The 14422-nt window shown below is 43.1% G+C and overlaps 1 protein-coding gene across 7 annotated transcripts in view; it reads left to right on the top strand.

Moving 5' to 3' along the window:
• MAP4K4 (mitogen-activated protein kinase kinase kinase kinase 4) overlaps window positions 1-14422 on the top strand; it is a 268656-nt gene that overhangs the window by 116879 nt on the left and 137355 nt on the right. For all 7 annotated transcript variants that reach the window (XM_038742695.1, XM_038742687.1, XM_038742692.1 and 4 more), the window contains exon 3: window positions 1155-1211. In XM_038742695.1, the coding sequence (XP_038598623.1) occupies window positions 1155-1211 (57 nt within the window). The remainder of the gene's footprint in view (window positions 1-1154; window positions 1212-14422) is intronic.

The raw sequence follows: 14422 nt of genomic DNA, 5'->3' as shown, positions 1-14422 counted from the left end.
AATTGGTCCAATCACCTGGGGGCTAATCTAGTTAAAGATTTTCTGGGAGAAGGTCTGGTCTCCAACATTTGAAGGGCAGAGCAAGGGTTCTTTATCTTCTGCCGCAACAATTCATTTCTACCTTGGTTGTAATTACATCAGTTTTGTAATTCAATATGTCTTCGTCGTAGCATATGCAATAAAATACATTCAGCATTTTGTACATCTGCAATGATCCTGGGCACGGGGAAACACTACCCATACTCTTTTGGAGCCATGTAAGCACTGTGTGCTCTCGTGTTCCTGACATTTCCTTGAGAGAGACCATATGTGCTTCAGGCTGGGAACGTTTTGAACTCTCTTCTGCCCATAGCCTGCAGGGGCAGGAGTCACTTTAAGAGGCTACCTAGAGTGAAAAGGGATTACCCTTGGCAGATGGGACAGATACCACCATCCCCCTCCAAAACCCACGTTCCTGTCAGGCTGTCTGTCTGATTGACATTCTGGGCTTTTCCAGACTCCCTCCGCCCCCCCGGTGTCTGGGTTGAAGTCCCCAGAGGACCCCAGACAGGGGCTGGCATTCAGCATTCCAGCCATTAGGAAGATAGAATTTCACAGGGGGAAACACCCGATTCTTTTCAGTCCCTCCATGCAGAATTGTGGCAGCGATTTGGCTACTAGATCAATTCCCCCTCCTATTAGCTGGTATATGTCATGAGGGCTGATAACGAACAACAAAATCTTTCCAACCTGCCCTTAGGTTTGTTTGTCCTTGTAGACTGAGCCATTGTGTGCAGCAGAGAAGAGGAAAAATTCCAATATCTATTTGCCTAAGTAGTTAAGATGGATGGTGATTGTATAATTGATTTCTAAGAAAATGGAAGAGATTGGTAACTGCATATGTGGTGCTGTTATACTTAATCGAAGTGTGGTAATCCTCCTGATTGTGGTAATCCTCCTGATTGTATTGCTAATTTAAAATTATTTTTCTTGAAGGTTTTTCTTAGGTAGTTAAAAGCTAAATTGTTGTGTTTTGAGATCCAGAGTATCCTATCTTTGAGATGATCATTGCTATGGATTGGGCACCCCTTTCCATCCTTCTGTTCCTCAAGAATGAGCATTCGGGGTAGTCATTTGAGACGCTTGTCCTGATTTGTTTCTTCTCTGTCCTTTAGGGTCGACATGTCAAAACAGGCCAGCTGGCAGCCATCAAAGTCATGGATGTTACTGAGGTAAGCACAGAGTAAAACAGTTGCAAAGGATCAAATTGATAAAGGAAATAAAGGTTTGGGGTTGGGATATTTGGGGGAGGGATTGAGTTTTTTCTCTCTTTCTCTCTCCCTCGCTCTCTGTCTCTCTTTCAGAAAGCCAGAAAGTCCATTTCTCACATGAAAGAGATTCCTTTTTATTTGGAAGATAGATTGCCCTCCAGTGACATTTCTGGGTTCAGGAGGTCTGAGAGGCCTGTACTTAAATTACTTCAGATGGTTCCTGAGTAACTATGAATCAGTAGCATTTCCTTTCCGGGGGGGAAAAAATGCCGAATAAGGATGATGTCATCATGTGTGCAACGTAATTGCAGACAACTACTTTATGGGAAAAAAATGGGCTAGAGAAGAGGGGTAGTGAGGAAGGTTAAGGGTGAGGAGACTCTTCCCTAGTGCATTAGAATAAATTTCATGCTTCTCTTTTGAGGAGGAAAAAAAGCATGAAAAGGAAATGGGTCGGATGAAATTCCCAGTGGCTTGAAACAGAAACATCTGCTAGAATGACAAGCAGATTGTTGGCAAAATTCAGCCGTGTAGAATGGTAGTCGGAATGGACTCAGGGGGATTTACTGTGGAGCTTTAGATGGGAAAGAAGGGAAATTAACCTAGCCAAAGAAACAAAAATATAGGTCTAAATTTAAACCCCTTATTTTTAAAATAGCCCTACTTCACAGTCTTCCAAAAAAAATCAATGTTAGTTAAAAATAAAAGAGGGTTTAAATCAGCTGAGATTTCAGAGGTTTTCCAGATTTTCCATTTTAATTTGCTGAGAGTTACAAATATATTTCACCGTGGTCTTTCCCAATTGGAGTCCAAGATCTCCCATTTGTTCTTATCATAACCAATCAAAACCAAGAATTAGGGCAGTTCTAAACCAAAGCCATGTTTTCTCCTAATCTCTGAAACCTTGTTTCTTTTGTGTTTTGGTGCCTCTTTCCACAGTGAGTACATTCTGTTTGATATAGTTAACATGTGGACCAAACAATTGTTCAGGGGCTCTTTGACAGTTTACAGTCCTATATTATGTATATGCCAAATTCCTCTGCCTCAGCGCTTAGTGCAGTTCTCTGCACGCAGTATGTGCTCAAATAAATAGCATTGGTAACAATATACAGTTGTAGAATATGCTGATGTGCCTTTCAACCGAGCTGGAAAAATACATTTTCCAGTTAAACTTGGAACACAGTTGGATCACTTTTAAATAATTCCGGCTCCACCACTTGTCTGCTCTGTGGCCTTGGCCAGTCACTTCACTTCTCTGTGCCCGTTACCTCATCTGTAAAATGGGAATTGAGACTAGGAACCCCACATGGGACAGGAACTGTGTCCAAAGTGATTTGCTTGTATCCACCCCAGTGCTTAGTAGAGTGCCTGGCATATAGTAAGTGTTTAACAAATACCATCATTATTATTTTACTATGGTTGTAATGCAGAGCTGTTTCCAGCTCAATCCTCTGCTCGCCTGACACATTTGAGCTTAAGAAGGGTTTTTAAAATTTGGCACCAAATCCAAACTCAGCAGATTTTTTAGATGAAATTGAGAGGAACAAAAGTCCAGTAATGCATCCTGAAGAAAAGAGCTTCCTATTTGGATTGTTGAGGTATGAAGCAAAGTCAAACAGCTGAAAGAAAGCAGCGTGGCTCAGTGGAAAGAGCCTGGGCTTTGGAGTCCGAGGTCGTGGGTTCAAATACACGCTTCGCCACTTAGCTGTATGACTTCGGGCAAGTCACTTAACTTCTCTATGCCTCAGTTCCCTCATCTGTCAAATGGGGATTAAGACTGTGAGCCCCACGTGGGACAACCTGATCACCTCATAACCTCCCCAGCGCTTTGCACATAGTAAGCGCTTAATAAATGACATTATTATTATTATTATCTGTCAGTTCCCTGAAGAAACATGGGGAACTGCATGTTGAAGAACCCCGTGGTAAAGAAACCTTGAATTGTAGTACAGACACCATCTTCAGTGCCATGTGCTGTTTCTTCCAGCACCTGATCGTGACTTGCCAAGATACATGTTTTGGGAAAAACCTTCCTTAATTCCCCACAGCACTCTTCCCAAAAGCATAGTAATAACCTGACTTAGGTCAGAACTGACTGTCTGCCTTCCTTTGCAGTGATACCAATGTTACTATGCACTGGTTTCCATCAGTGATGTCAGTGCAGTGTTCCAGTGAAAGTTTACTGCATTGTTTGACTCAAAATAAGGTGTTATTTTGAATATTTTGCAGGGTAATTATCCGTTTTCCCTATCTTCCTTCAAAGTAGCTTAAAGTGTGCTGCTGCAGTACTGATAAATTGCCACTAATGAAGAGAAAATATGAATTGAACTTCCCACTTGACGCTAAAGGAGGAGAGACATTGAATCATATGAAAAGATGATCCATTTTCTCCTCTGCCTAAGTGTTAGTAATAACTGATAATGAGTTTCAACTTCTTTTCCTGTGTGCCTTTTCATGGGAGTAGTAGTAAGCACTGAATCTGTTGAAAGATATGAAGCAGAAGCTGGAGTAGGAACATCAAGTTGAATGGGGGAAGGAAAGGAAGAGAAAGAGGGAGATTATTCTTGGGAAAACAGCACTGGTGTTCATTAAAATCACCTGGAAGGGAGGTAAAACCTCTCAAGTCATACAGATGGCTTTAAGTACAATCTAGGGTTTAAATACACTCACAAATGAGCACAATTTCACTTGGTCTGTGGGCTGGCCTTTTTGTTGGCCAATAATTCATTCTGGTCCTTTGCTGTCTATATTGATAAGGTGAATTATCATTATCCTTTGTGATAAGCACCTAGTAATGAAATTAAAACATGTTCAGTGTTTGCTGTTGGTTTCTGTTCAGATTTGTTCAAGTGGCTTGGATGATCGATTTCCTACTGTTATCAGGGCTAGTCATGTGATTTAGGGGCCTGGAATAATCTCATATTTGGGAACATGCATAATCCACAAACTCTACAATCTCTATAGATTAGAGATCTATATAATAACTATAATAATAATGGTAGTATTTGATAAGAGCTTTTTATGTGCCCGGTGCTGTACTAAACATTGAGGTAGGTACAAGATAATCATGTTGGGCGTAGTATCTGTCCACATGGGCCTCAGTCTAAGTAGGAAGGAGAACAGATATTTAATCTTCATTTTACAGTTGAGGAAACTGAGGCACAGAGAAGTTGTAATTTGCCCAGGGTCACACAGCAGACAAGTGGCAAAGTCAGGATTAGAACCCAGGCCCTCTGACTCTCAGGCCCATGCTCTTTCCACTAGATCACATTCCTTTTTTTTTTTAATGGTATTTGTAAAGTGTTTACTACAAGCTAGGCACTATAGTAAGTGCTGGGAGGTACAAGCTAATCAGATGGGACACAGTCCATGTCCCACATGGGGCTCACAGTCTTAATCCCTGTTTTCCAGATGAGGTAACAAAGTCACAGAGAAGCTAAGTGACACACCTAAATCACACAACAGTCAAGTGACAGATCTGTGTTTAAAACCCAGGTCCTTCTGACTCCCAGGGTATCTACTAGACTACAATGTTTCTCTGCTTTTGATTTACAGTTTTAGTTTTTCTTCAAATACAATAGTGTGGCTTGGCTACACTTACTCTAGGTGTGTGGATAGGTAAATGATGGAAAAAGAAAAAAAAATAAGAGAAAAGATGTGAGGATTTCAGAGGGGAGTATAGGTCAGATGCAGCTCTGATAGCTTTTAAAATGGCTCCAGCGGTCACGTCACTTACCCTGTTGCTGGAGGCTTTAAGATTATGGTAGTCCAAAGGAAACAGCTATCCCGATCTAAGTTAAAGTATACTTTCCATTAAGGTGACAGCATTTTTAAGCAGGTCCACAAATTGGAATCCTTGGCTCAGAGTGTTCTTCAAACCATAAGTACTTATGGGTTCTAAATTTGCATCCCATTGATTCAACTCAGCCCTGCCTTTTAACTCCATTTAGGAGCCTTCATCCCCCAGGAGTCACTGTTCTCCTGGGGGTTGGCTGAAATTCTTATGCTGCAGATGGTAGCCAAACTCATTTTTTTTATCTGCTTTCTCAATGTTGTGTTTTTTGCACATTTCATTTTATTATCCATTCAAGCCCTAGATATTTTGAATGCCTAACGAATCTCCACACTCTCTGTATCATGGCACAGTTGTTGAGGCCAGCTAGGATGTCTCAAAAAAAAATCCCAAAATCTAACAAGTCAAATAGGGGTCATTCTTGGGAGGGGAGCACTTCACAAGGGAGAGCCTGTTCTTGGTGAAAAACTTACCCCTTGCATATCAGTGGTCAGAAAAACATTAAAGGTTACATGAAAGTAAGCTGGGCCCTGCATATCCCGAGGTGAAAGCAGTGTTTTTCATATTGGAATAGTGTGGTATTTTGAAAGGGGCCAGGGGGCATGCTGGGGCAGGGAGATTTTGGGACAGGAAAATAAAATGTAATCCTCTTTCTTTCACTTATTTTTCCCTTGGCAATACACAAACAGAAGGCAGTGTGGTCTAGTGGATAGAGCATGGACCTGAGAGGCAGAAGGCCCTGGGTTCAAATCCTGCTTCCGCCACTTGTCTGCTGTGTGACCCTTGGCAAATCACTTAATTTTTCTGTGCCCTAGTTTTCTCATCTCTAAATTTGGAATTGATTGTGAGCCCCAAGTGGAACCTGGACTGTGTCCAGCCCAATTATCTTGTTTCTACCCCAGTGCTTAGTACAGTGCCTGGCACATAGTAAGCATAGGTTCTATGGACTCTGACCCAAACGTATTTTTCCTTCCTCTTATCCTTTCCCACCCACCCCTGCTCTCAATGACTTCCCTACATCTGACCTTTCAGGTTGAGGTTATTCAAGTGATTTTTTTGCCTGCCTGTTTTTTTTTTTCCACTTCCAGTGGGATGACAGGATGGTAACCCTCTCCCTGACTGCCTCAGGAGGGACAGAGTGGCTGGGCTGTAGGGAGTTTCTCACCCATCTGGATGGAATCATGTAACTTGATGAGCTGGGCAGGGGGCAATCAAGGGGCCACTGGGGTCGGGGGACACCAGGACCTTAGCTGGCCTCAGCTGTCTGCTTTCCTCTCCCCTGGGCCATCATCCTTAAGAGTTCTATGTCTTATGAGGGGAGATAATTGCCAAGTGTATTTGCAGTGGAGGATGGTTCCTAAAAGGTAAATACTGGGCAGTCATAAATTAGTGGGAAAAATGCAGATTGTATGAAGTGGCTAAAGCTTTTGGTGCTCCTTTTTGGCATGTGACAGTAAAAGTGGCTTTTATTCAGTAAAGAATTGGGTTGCAAAATAACTTTTCAGACAACCTAGTGAGAAATATGACACCCATCCAGCAGGCCTTAAAAACCTGAAGTGTGTCAACTTAGTTCTAAAGAAAATTGAAAATATGCATTTCAGCCTGGTGGAAAAGCCACAGCTGTTTCAGTTAACTTACTTGCAGTTAATTGGAAAGTTCAGTTTCCAAAAAAGAAAAAATGCTAAAATGTGGGATATTTTCACATGTCCTTGAATGTATATCATGTATCTGATACTTTCGAACTCAGTGCAGTCTGTCTGAGATGGAGCTTTGTCAACAGCTGGACACAGCCTGGCAGGTTGACCAAGAAAAAGTTAGGTTATTGTTTGAATCCAGTCTCCCTATTTCTTCCATCCCAGTTTTGTGCCTTCATGTTTTCCCTTCACCCTCTTCCCACCTTATTTATCCTCTCTTCTCCTTTTCCCTTTTACTTTCTGGCCCAAATGACTTCTAGCAGATGAGTTCAGGAAAATTCTTCCTATTAGCAGTATTATACTGGATGGGTAATAACTGTGGTGTTTGTTAAGCACTTACAATTGCCAGGCACTGTACTAAGCACTGGGGTGGTTACAAGCAAATCGGGTTGGTCACAGTCCCTGTTCCACGTGGGGTTTACAGATGAGGTAACTAAGGCCCAAAGAAGTTAAGTGACTTGCCCAAAGTCAAACAGCAGACAAGTGGCAGATTGAAATGGAAATGTAGAGAAGTGTTGGGTACTGTTGCTATTTGGGCCTCAGAAAAAAAGAAAAACACTTTGTGCAAGCTATTTTTTCCATGTAGTATATTTAGATGCAGGACGTATACCTGCTTTCTTAAGGATACATCAATCCTGTGGTACTTAGGTTACATTCTCACTCCTGTTTCCCTGTGGTGACTGACCCCTCTGAGGATGTGACAGAGAGCAGCATCAGTCAGTCACTGGGAGAGCCATCAGGGTCACCCAAGATCTGCCAGTTAGTCTTCACTCATCCTTGTTCGTGTCATGGCTGACATTCCTCTTTTTCTTGAGTCCCTCAACGCCTTCAGATATTCTGAATGCTCCCTTATGACTCCAGGCTTCCAAGTGTTGAATTATTACTTAAAAACTCAGACATTGGGATGGACTTTAATGTGTTTTGTGATGATAAACAGATTTTTATTTCAGTTTTTCTTTGACAAGAGCATTTTTATGGGCTATAGATATTACCATGCTCCGACCTTATCTTAGCCACCCGCATTCCAAAGTAAACTGCTATTATCACATGCTCACTAGTTTGATTGACTGGACAAGCTGCTGTTTACAGGCTGGCCAGACCTTAAAAGCCACTTGGGTTCAGTTATTATTGCTATGACATCATCATCATCATCCTCATTATATTTAAGTGCTTACTACATGTCAAGCACTGTTCTAAGCAATGGGGTAGATACAAGTTAAGCAGGTTTGACAGAGTCTCTGTAGTATTAAATCCATGTTCCCCTGTATTTGCTGGAGTGACAGAGTTGAGACATGAGGGGATGGTAACTGTAGGAGGGGAATAGTTAAAAAGGAATATAGAGATATGAAGACATGCCTCTGATGGCTGCCATGGCCACTCAGACTATGATATTTATTGAGCATGTTCTCTGTGCAGAGCACTGTATGAAGCACTTGAGTAGAGTAAAATACAATAATTTTGGTAGACGTGTTTCCTGCCCACAAAGAAGCAACATGGTCTAGTGGAAAGAGCACAGTCTTGGGAGTCAGAGGACATGGGTTCTAATCCCAACTCCAATCCCAACACCTCCAATAATGCTGTGTGACTTCAGGCAAATCACTTAATTTTTCTGGGCCTCAGTTACTTCATCTGTAAAATCAGATTAAAACCATGAGCCCCATGTGGAATATGGGCTGTGTCCAACCTGATTAACTTGTCTGTATCCCAGTGCTTAGTACAGTGGCTGGCACAGAAAAAGCACTTAACAGATATATTTTTAAAAACCCAAAAAAGGGCAGGTCCTGCTAGCTGGGGCAACGTCCTGGTCCCACCCCTGCAGGAGGAAGGACTGAGCCTGGAGCTAAGTAGCAGCTGTGGGGAATAACTGGAGGGGGAGGTAAATGCTCCTTTTGGGTCATTTTCCACCCCCTTCACCGTTTCCAGCAGCAATTTTTCTGGGAGGTGGCAATGTCCGGGCCGTGGTGGGGAAGGTGAGGGGAAGAGTGCCACAAAGGAACAACTCTGAGGCATTTAGGAACTTGATCTCTATTGTGGGTTTTCTTGCCCTATAAATAATGCAGGGCAGTTGGATTAGAGTTCTTGCATGCCACAGAGGATGGTATTGATTTGACTTTGGAAATTTGGAGGTACAATAAAGAAGGAAAGCTGCTTTTTTCTTCATCCTGACTGAAGTACTGCATTAATAATAATGATAGCATTTAAGTGCTTATTATGTGCCAAGCACTGTTCTAAGCACTGGGGTAGATGCAAGGTCATCTCAGGGGGCTCACAGTCAATCAATCAATCAATCAATCATATTTATTGAGCGCTTACTATGTGCAGAGCACTGTACTAAGCGCTTGGGAAGTACAAATTGGCAACACATAGAGACAGTCCCTACCCAACAGTGGGCTCACAGTCTAAAAGGGGGAGACAGAGAACAGAACCAAACATACCAACAAAATAAAATAAATAGGATAGAAATGTACAAGTAAAATAAATAAATAAATAAATAGAGTAATAAATATGTACAACCATATATACATATATACAGGTGCTGTGGGGAAGGGAAGGAGGTAAGATGGGGGGATGGAGAGGGGGACGAGGGGGAGAGGAAGGAAGGGGCTCAGTCTGGGAAGGCCTCCTGGAGGAGGTGAGCTCTCAGCAGGGCCTTGAAGGGAGGAGGAGAGCTAGCTTGGCGGAGGGGCAGAGGGAGGGCATTCCAGGCCCGGGGGATGACGTGGGCCGGGGGTCGACAGCGGGACAGGCGAGAACGAGGTACAGTGAGGAGATTAGTGGTGGAGGAGCGGAGGTTGCGGGCTGGGCAGTAGAAGGAGAGAAGGGAGGTGAGGTAGGAGGGGGCGAGGTGATGGACAGCCTTGAAGCCCAGGGTGAGGAGTTTCTGCCTGATGCGCAGATTGATTGGTAGCCACTGGAGATTTTTGAGGAGGGGAGTAATATGCCCAGAGCGTTTCTGGACAAAGATAATCCGGGCAGCAGCATGAAGTATGGATTGAAGTGGAGAGAGACACGAGGATGGGAAATCAGAGAGAAGGCTGGTGCAGTAGTCCAGACGGGATAGGATGAGAGCTTGAATGAGCAGGGTAGCAGTTTGGATGGAGAGGAAAGGGTGGATCTTGGCAATGTTGCGGAGCTGAGACCGGCAGGTTTTGGTGACGGCTTGGATGTGAGGGGTGAATGAGAGAGCGGAGTCGAGGATGACACCAAGGTTGCGGGCTTGTGAGACGGGAAGGATGGTAGTGCCGTCAACAGTCTTCATCCCCATTTTACAGATGAGGGACCCTAGGCCCAGAGAAGTGAAGTGACTTCCCCAAAGTCACACAGCTGACAGGTGGTGGAGCTGGGTTAGGACCCGTGACCTCTGACTCCCAAGCCCGGCCTCTTGCTACTAAGCCACACTGCTTCTCTAAGTAGCATTTTGGGTTACTCACTGGTCCCAGCCGAGTTAGTAGCCAGGCTGTAGCAGAAAATGCTGATCTAATTTATTATAGGGTTGGGATCCAGCACTTACAACGGGCCAGGCATTGCACTGAGCGCTGGGGTAGATACAAGGTAATCACGTTGGACACAGTCCATGTCCTATAGGGGACACCCAGTCCTCATCCCCATTTTACAGATGAGGTCACTGAGGTACAGGGAAGTGAAGTGACTTGCCCAAGATCATACAGCAGGCAAGTGGTGGAGCTGGATTAGAACTCAGGTCCTTCTGACTACCAAGCTCATGCTCTATCTAGTAGGCCATGCTGTCTTCTGTTTGTTTCATGTCTAGTTGTTGTAAAGCATCGTCTAGCACCAAACCATGCGATTCTTCCTAAACTCTGAGCTTCTCTGAACATGTTCACACCAGGGAATAAGTGTTGGCCCCTGAACTGTCATCAAGTCAAAAATGTGGTTTTGCTCACTTTGGGGTTAGAACTAATATACCCTATATAAGATGGGTCAGGGAGGAAGTGAACAATCTGAGTCTGAAGGTATTTACTGAATTAATACAATTAGAAAGCCGCAGACTGTTTAAATTTGTGGCTGGGATTTGATTTGTCTTCCCTTTTCTTGTGGTAAAGCTTAGATAAAGTGAAGTGACCGCGAAAGTGGCACTGGCATAGTAGAATATTACCCATGTTGTTTTCCCACTCCACCTCCACTCTTTCTCTTTGTGCCTCATTCTACTCATGCCTTTCTTTCTGCCTTAACTCTCTCCCACCTCAAATTTAACAGGCCACAGCTCTCCCCATTTTAAAAGTCTTTCTGAAATCACGTGTCTACCATAAAGCCCCCCAATTAACCTGTAAGCACAGTCAGTCAATCAGTTGTATTTATTGAGCACTTACTGTGTGCAGAGCACTGTGTAAGTGCTTGGGAGAGTACAATACAACAGAATTAACAGACAAGCTCCCTACCCAAAGTGCTCTCCAGATAGTAGAGAAGCAGCATGGTGTAGTGGATAAAGCACTGGCCTGGGAGTTACAAGGTCATGGGGTTCTAATTCTGGCTCTGCCACTTGTCTGCTTTGTGACCTTGGATAAGTCACTTCACTTCTCTGGGCCTCAGGTCCCTCATCTCCCAGACTAAGCCCCCCCCTTTTCCTCAGCACCTCCTTCCCTTTGTGTCTCCTCGAGTCATTCCCTTTGCCCTAACCCCCTCTCCCTTCCCCTTAGCACTTATATATATATGTATATATGTACATATCTATAATTCTGTTTACACTGATGCCCGTTTACTTGTTTTGATGTGTATATATCTGTAATTCTATTTATATTGATGCCTGTTTGCTTGTTTTGATGTGTATATATCTATAATTCTATTTATATTGATGCCTGTTTACTTGTTTTTATGTCTGTTTCCCGTCTTCTAGACTGTAAGCCCAGTGTGGGCAGGGATTGTCCCTATTTCTGAATTGTACTTTCCAAGTTCTTAGAACAGTGCTCTGCATACAGTAAGCGCTTAATAAATATGATTGAGTGAATGAATGAATGTAAAATGGGGACTGCGATTATGAGCCCAAAGTGGGACAGGGTCTGTGTCCAAATGAATTTGCTTGTATCCACTCCAGCACTTAATACAGTGTGCCTGGCACGTAGTAAGTGCTTAATAAATAGCATCATCATTGTAGGTACTCAATAACCTGAACCACTGAATTTTCTGGATATATGCAAGTTTAGAAACGTCTATTTAGTGTAGTATTTTATCTTTATCTTTCCCCCTCCTATGAGAGGGTGGTTTAAATGGGCAAGTTTTTACCTGCCGTGGTGTTTGGTTCATTTCAGAAGTTTTGAACAAATTACTGTTACAAAGCAAGTTAAATATCTGTTTCAAATGCATTTATGTTTTCCCCAAGAAATCCTGGAATGTTTTCGTAGTGCTGCATGTGGTCAAAATCTTCTGGTCTGCAGATTTTTTTTTTTAATCTACCCTAATTTTATGTGCTCTTCAGTGTCTTAGTGATGGTTTCAATTGCATATCTTCCAATTTTCAAATAAAAAAAATTTACTTGTCAAGTAACATTTATTTGGATCTGGGCTAATTCCTTTTAAGCCCGGCTCTTTAAATAGCCATTAGCAGATATGTAAGTAGATCTAGAGATGGTAGGTCCCTGATAGTTCTTCAGTTGCCATTTAGTTGGTCATGCCATATAGGTAGGATCTTTTGGAATCTATAGAAATGACCTTTGCTGTTAGGTGTTTCTATTTTATTTTATTTTATTAAAATGTTATTACTTAGCCTCTTGTAGTCATCTTTTCCTGGACTCTAAGGGCAGCTAATTTTTTGGTACCATATCCAACTAGCAAGACTGTTTTGTAGGGTATACAGTTATAGCCAATTTTGAGAATTCAGGAAGATAGTCCTGAGATATCCTCGTGTCTCTCTCCACTTCAATCCATACTTCATGCTGCTGCCCGGATTATCTTTGTCCAGAAATGCTCTGGGCATATCACTCCCCTCCTCAAAAATCTCCAGTGGCTACCAATCAATCTGCGCATCAGGCAGAAACTCCTCACCCTGGGCTTCAAGGCTCTCCATCACCTCGCCCCCTCCTACCTCACCTCCCTTCTCTCCTTCTACAGCCCAGTCCGCACCTTCCGCTCCTCCACCGCTGATCTCCTCACCGTACCTCGCTCTCGCCTGTCCCGTCATCGACCCCCGGCCCACGTCATCCCCCGGGCCTGGAATGCCCTCCCTCTGCCCATCCGCCAAGCTAACTCTCTTCCTCCCTTAAAGGCCCTGCTGAGAGCTCACCTCCTCCAGGAGGCCTTCCCAGACTGAGCCCCTTCCTTCCTCTCCCCCTCGTCCCCCTCTTCGTCCCCCCATCTTACCTCCTTCCCTTCCCCACAGCACCTGTATATATGTATATATGTTTGTACATATTTATTACTCTATTTATTTATTTATTTTATTTGTACATATCTATTCTATTTATTTTATTTTGTTAGTATGTTTGGTTTTGTTCTCTGTCTTCCCCTTTTAGACTGTGAGCCCACTGTTGGGTAGGGACTGTCTCTATATGTTGCCAATTTGTACTTCCCAAGCGCTTAGTACAGTGCTCTGCACATAGTAAGCGCTCAATAAATACGATTGATGATGATGATGATGATCATAGCCTAGAGGGTAGAGCATGGGCCTGAGAGTCAGAAGGACCTGAGTTCCAATTCCGGCTCACTGCTAGTATGCCGTGTGACCTTGGGCAAGTAACTTCAGTTCTCTGTGCCTCAGTTACTTCATCTGTAAAATGGGGATTAAGAATGTGAGCCCTGTCTGGGATAGGGACTGTTTCCAACCAATTTGTATCTACCCCGGCGCTTAGTACCTGCCTGGCACATAATAAGCACTTAACAAATGCCACAGTTATTCTTATTATTAGTCTCTTGGGTGCTTTTGGCTGGTCTTTTGGGCCTGCTGTTGTCTTGGGGACATGTACTAATTGAAAAGTTATTCCAGGACGCTGTACAGTTTTCTGCACTCATTGGGTGAGAAATAAATACTGTCAAATTTCTGGTAGAGTTTTGTTTGTCTTGCTTTGGTTACATCTTTACCGTATGTGATGTGCTGTCATCCCTAAACCAAGATGAAATTTTGTCTATTTTTAACTCAATTTTTAAATGAGCCACCTGAGCTGGGATTAGAATTCAGGTCCTTCTTACTCTCAGACCCATGCTCTATCCACTAGGCCATGATGCTTCTCAGGACTATCTTCCTGAATTCTCAAAATTGGCTATAACTGTCTGCCCTACAAAACCCTACAAAACAGGATTTTGTACCGTACAAAGCAGCCTTGCTAGTTAGATATGGGGCCAAAAAATTAGATGCCCTTAGAACCCCGGAAAAGATGACTACAGGAGGCTAAGTAATAACATTTTTTAAAGCATTTCTCTCCATCACTCTGATTGCAGAGACCGCTTTATGCACTACTCTGTAGATCCTTGTCTTTCCATAACAGCCTGAAGAAGGAGCAGAATCCAAGACAGCAAAGCAAGGAGAATTCAAAAACATTTTCTAGGTCTTTTGTTGTACCCTGTGCCTTTGTTTCTCTGTTTTGGGGGAGGTATTAATTCCCCATTTTACAGTTGATGAGGCACAGTTGTTTATACAGCAAGCAAATGATGGAGCTGAGATTAGAACCCAGGTCTTGTGACTCCCAAACCCATGATCTTTCCCCTAGGCCACACTGCTTCCCATACTCCTTTTCAAGA

Source organism: Tachyglossus aculeatus, chromosome 2, assembly GCF_015852505.1.
Source record: "Tachyglossus aculeatus isolate mTacAcu1 chromosome 2, mTacAcu1.pri, whole genome shotgun sequence".
NCBI lineage: Eukaryota > Metazoa > Chordata > Mammalia > Monotremata > Tachyglossidae > Tachyglossus > Tachyglossus aculeatus.
This window is presented reverse-complemented; position numbering and strand designations above follow the sequence as displayed.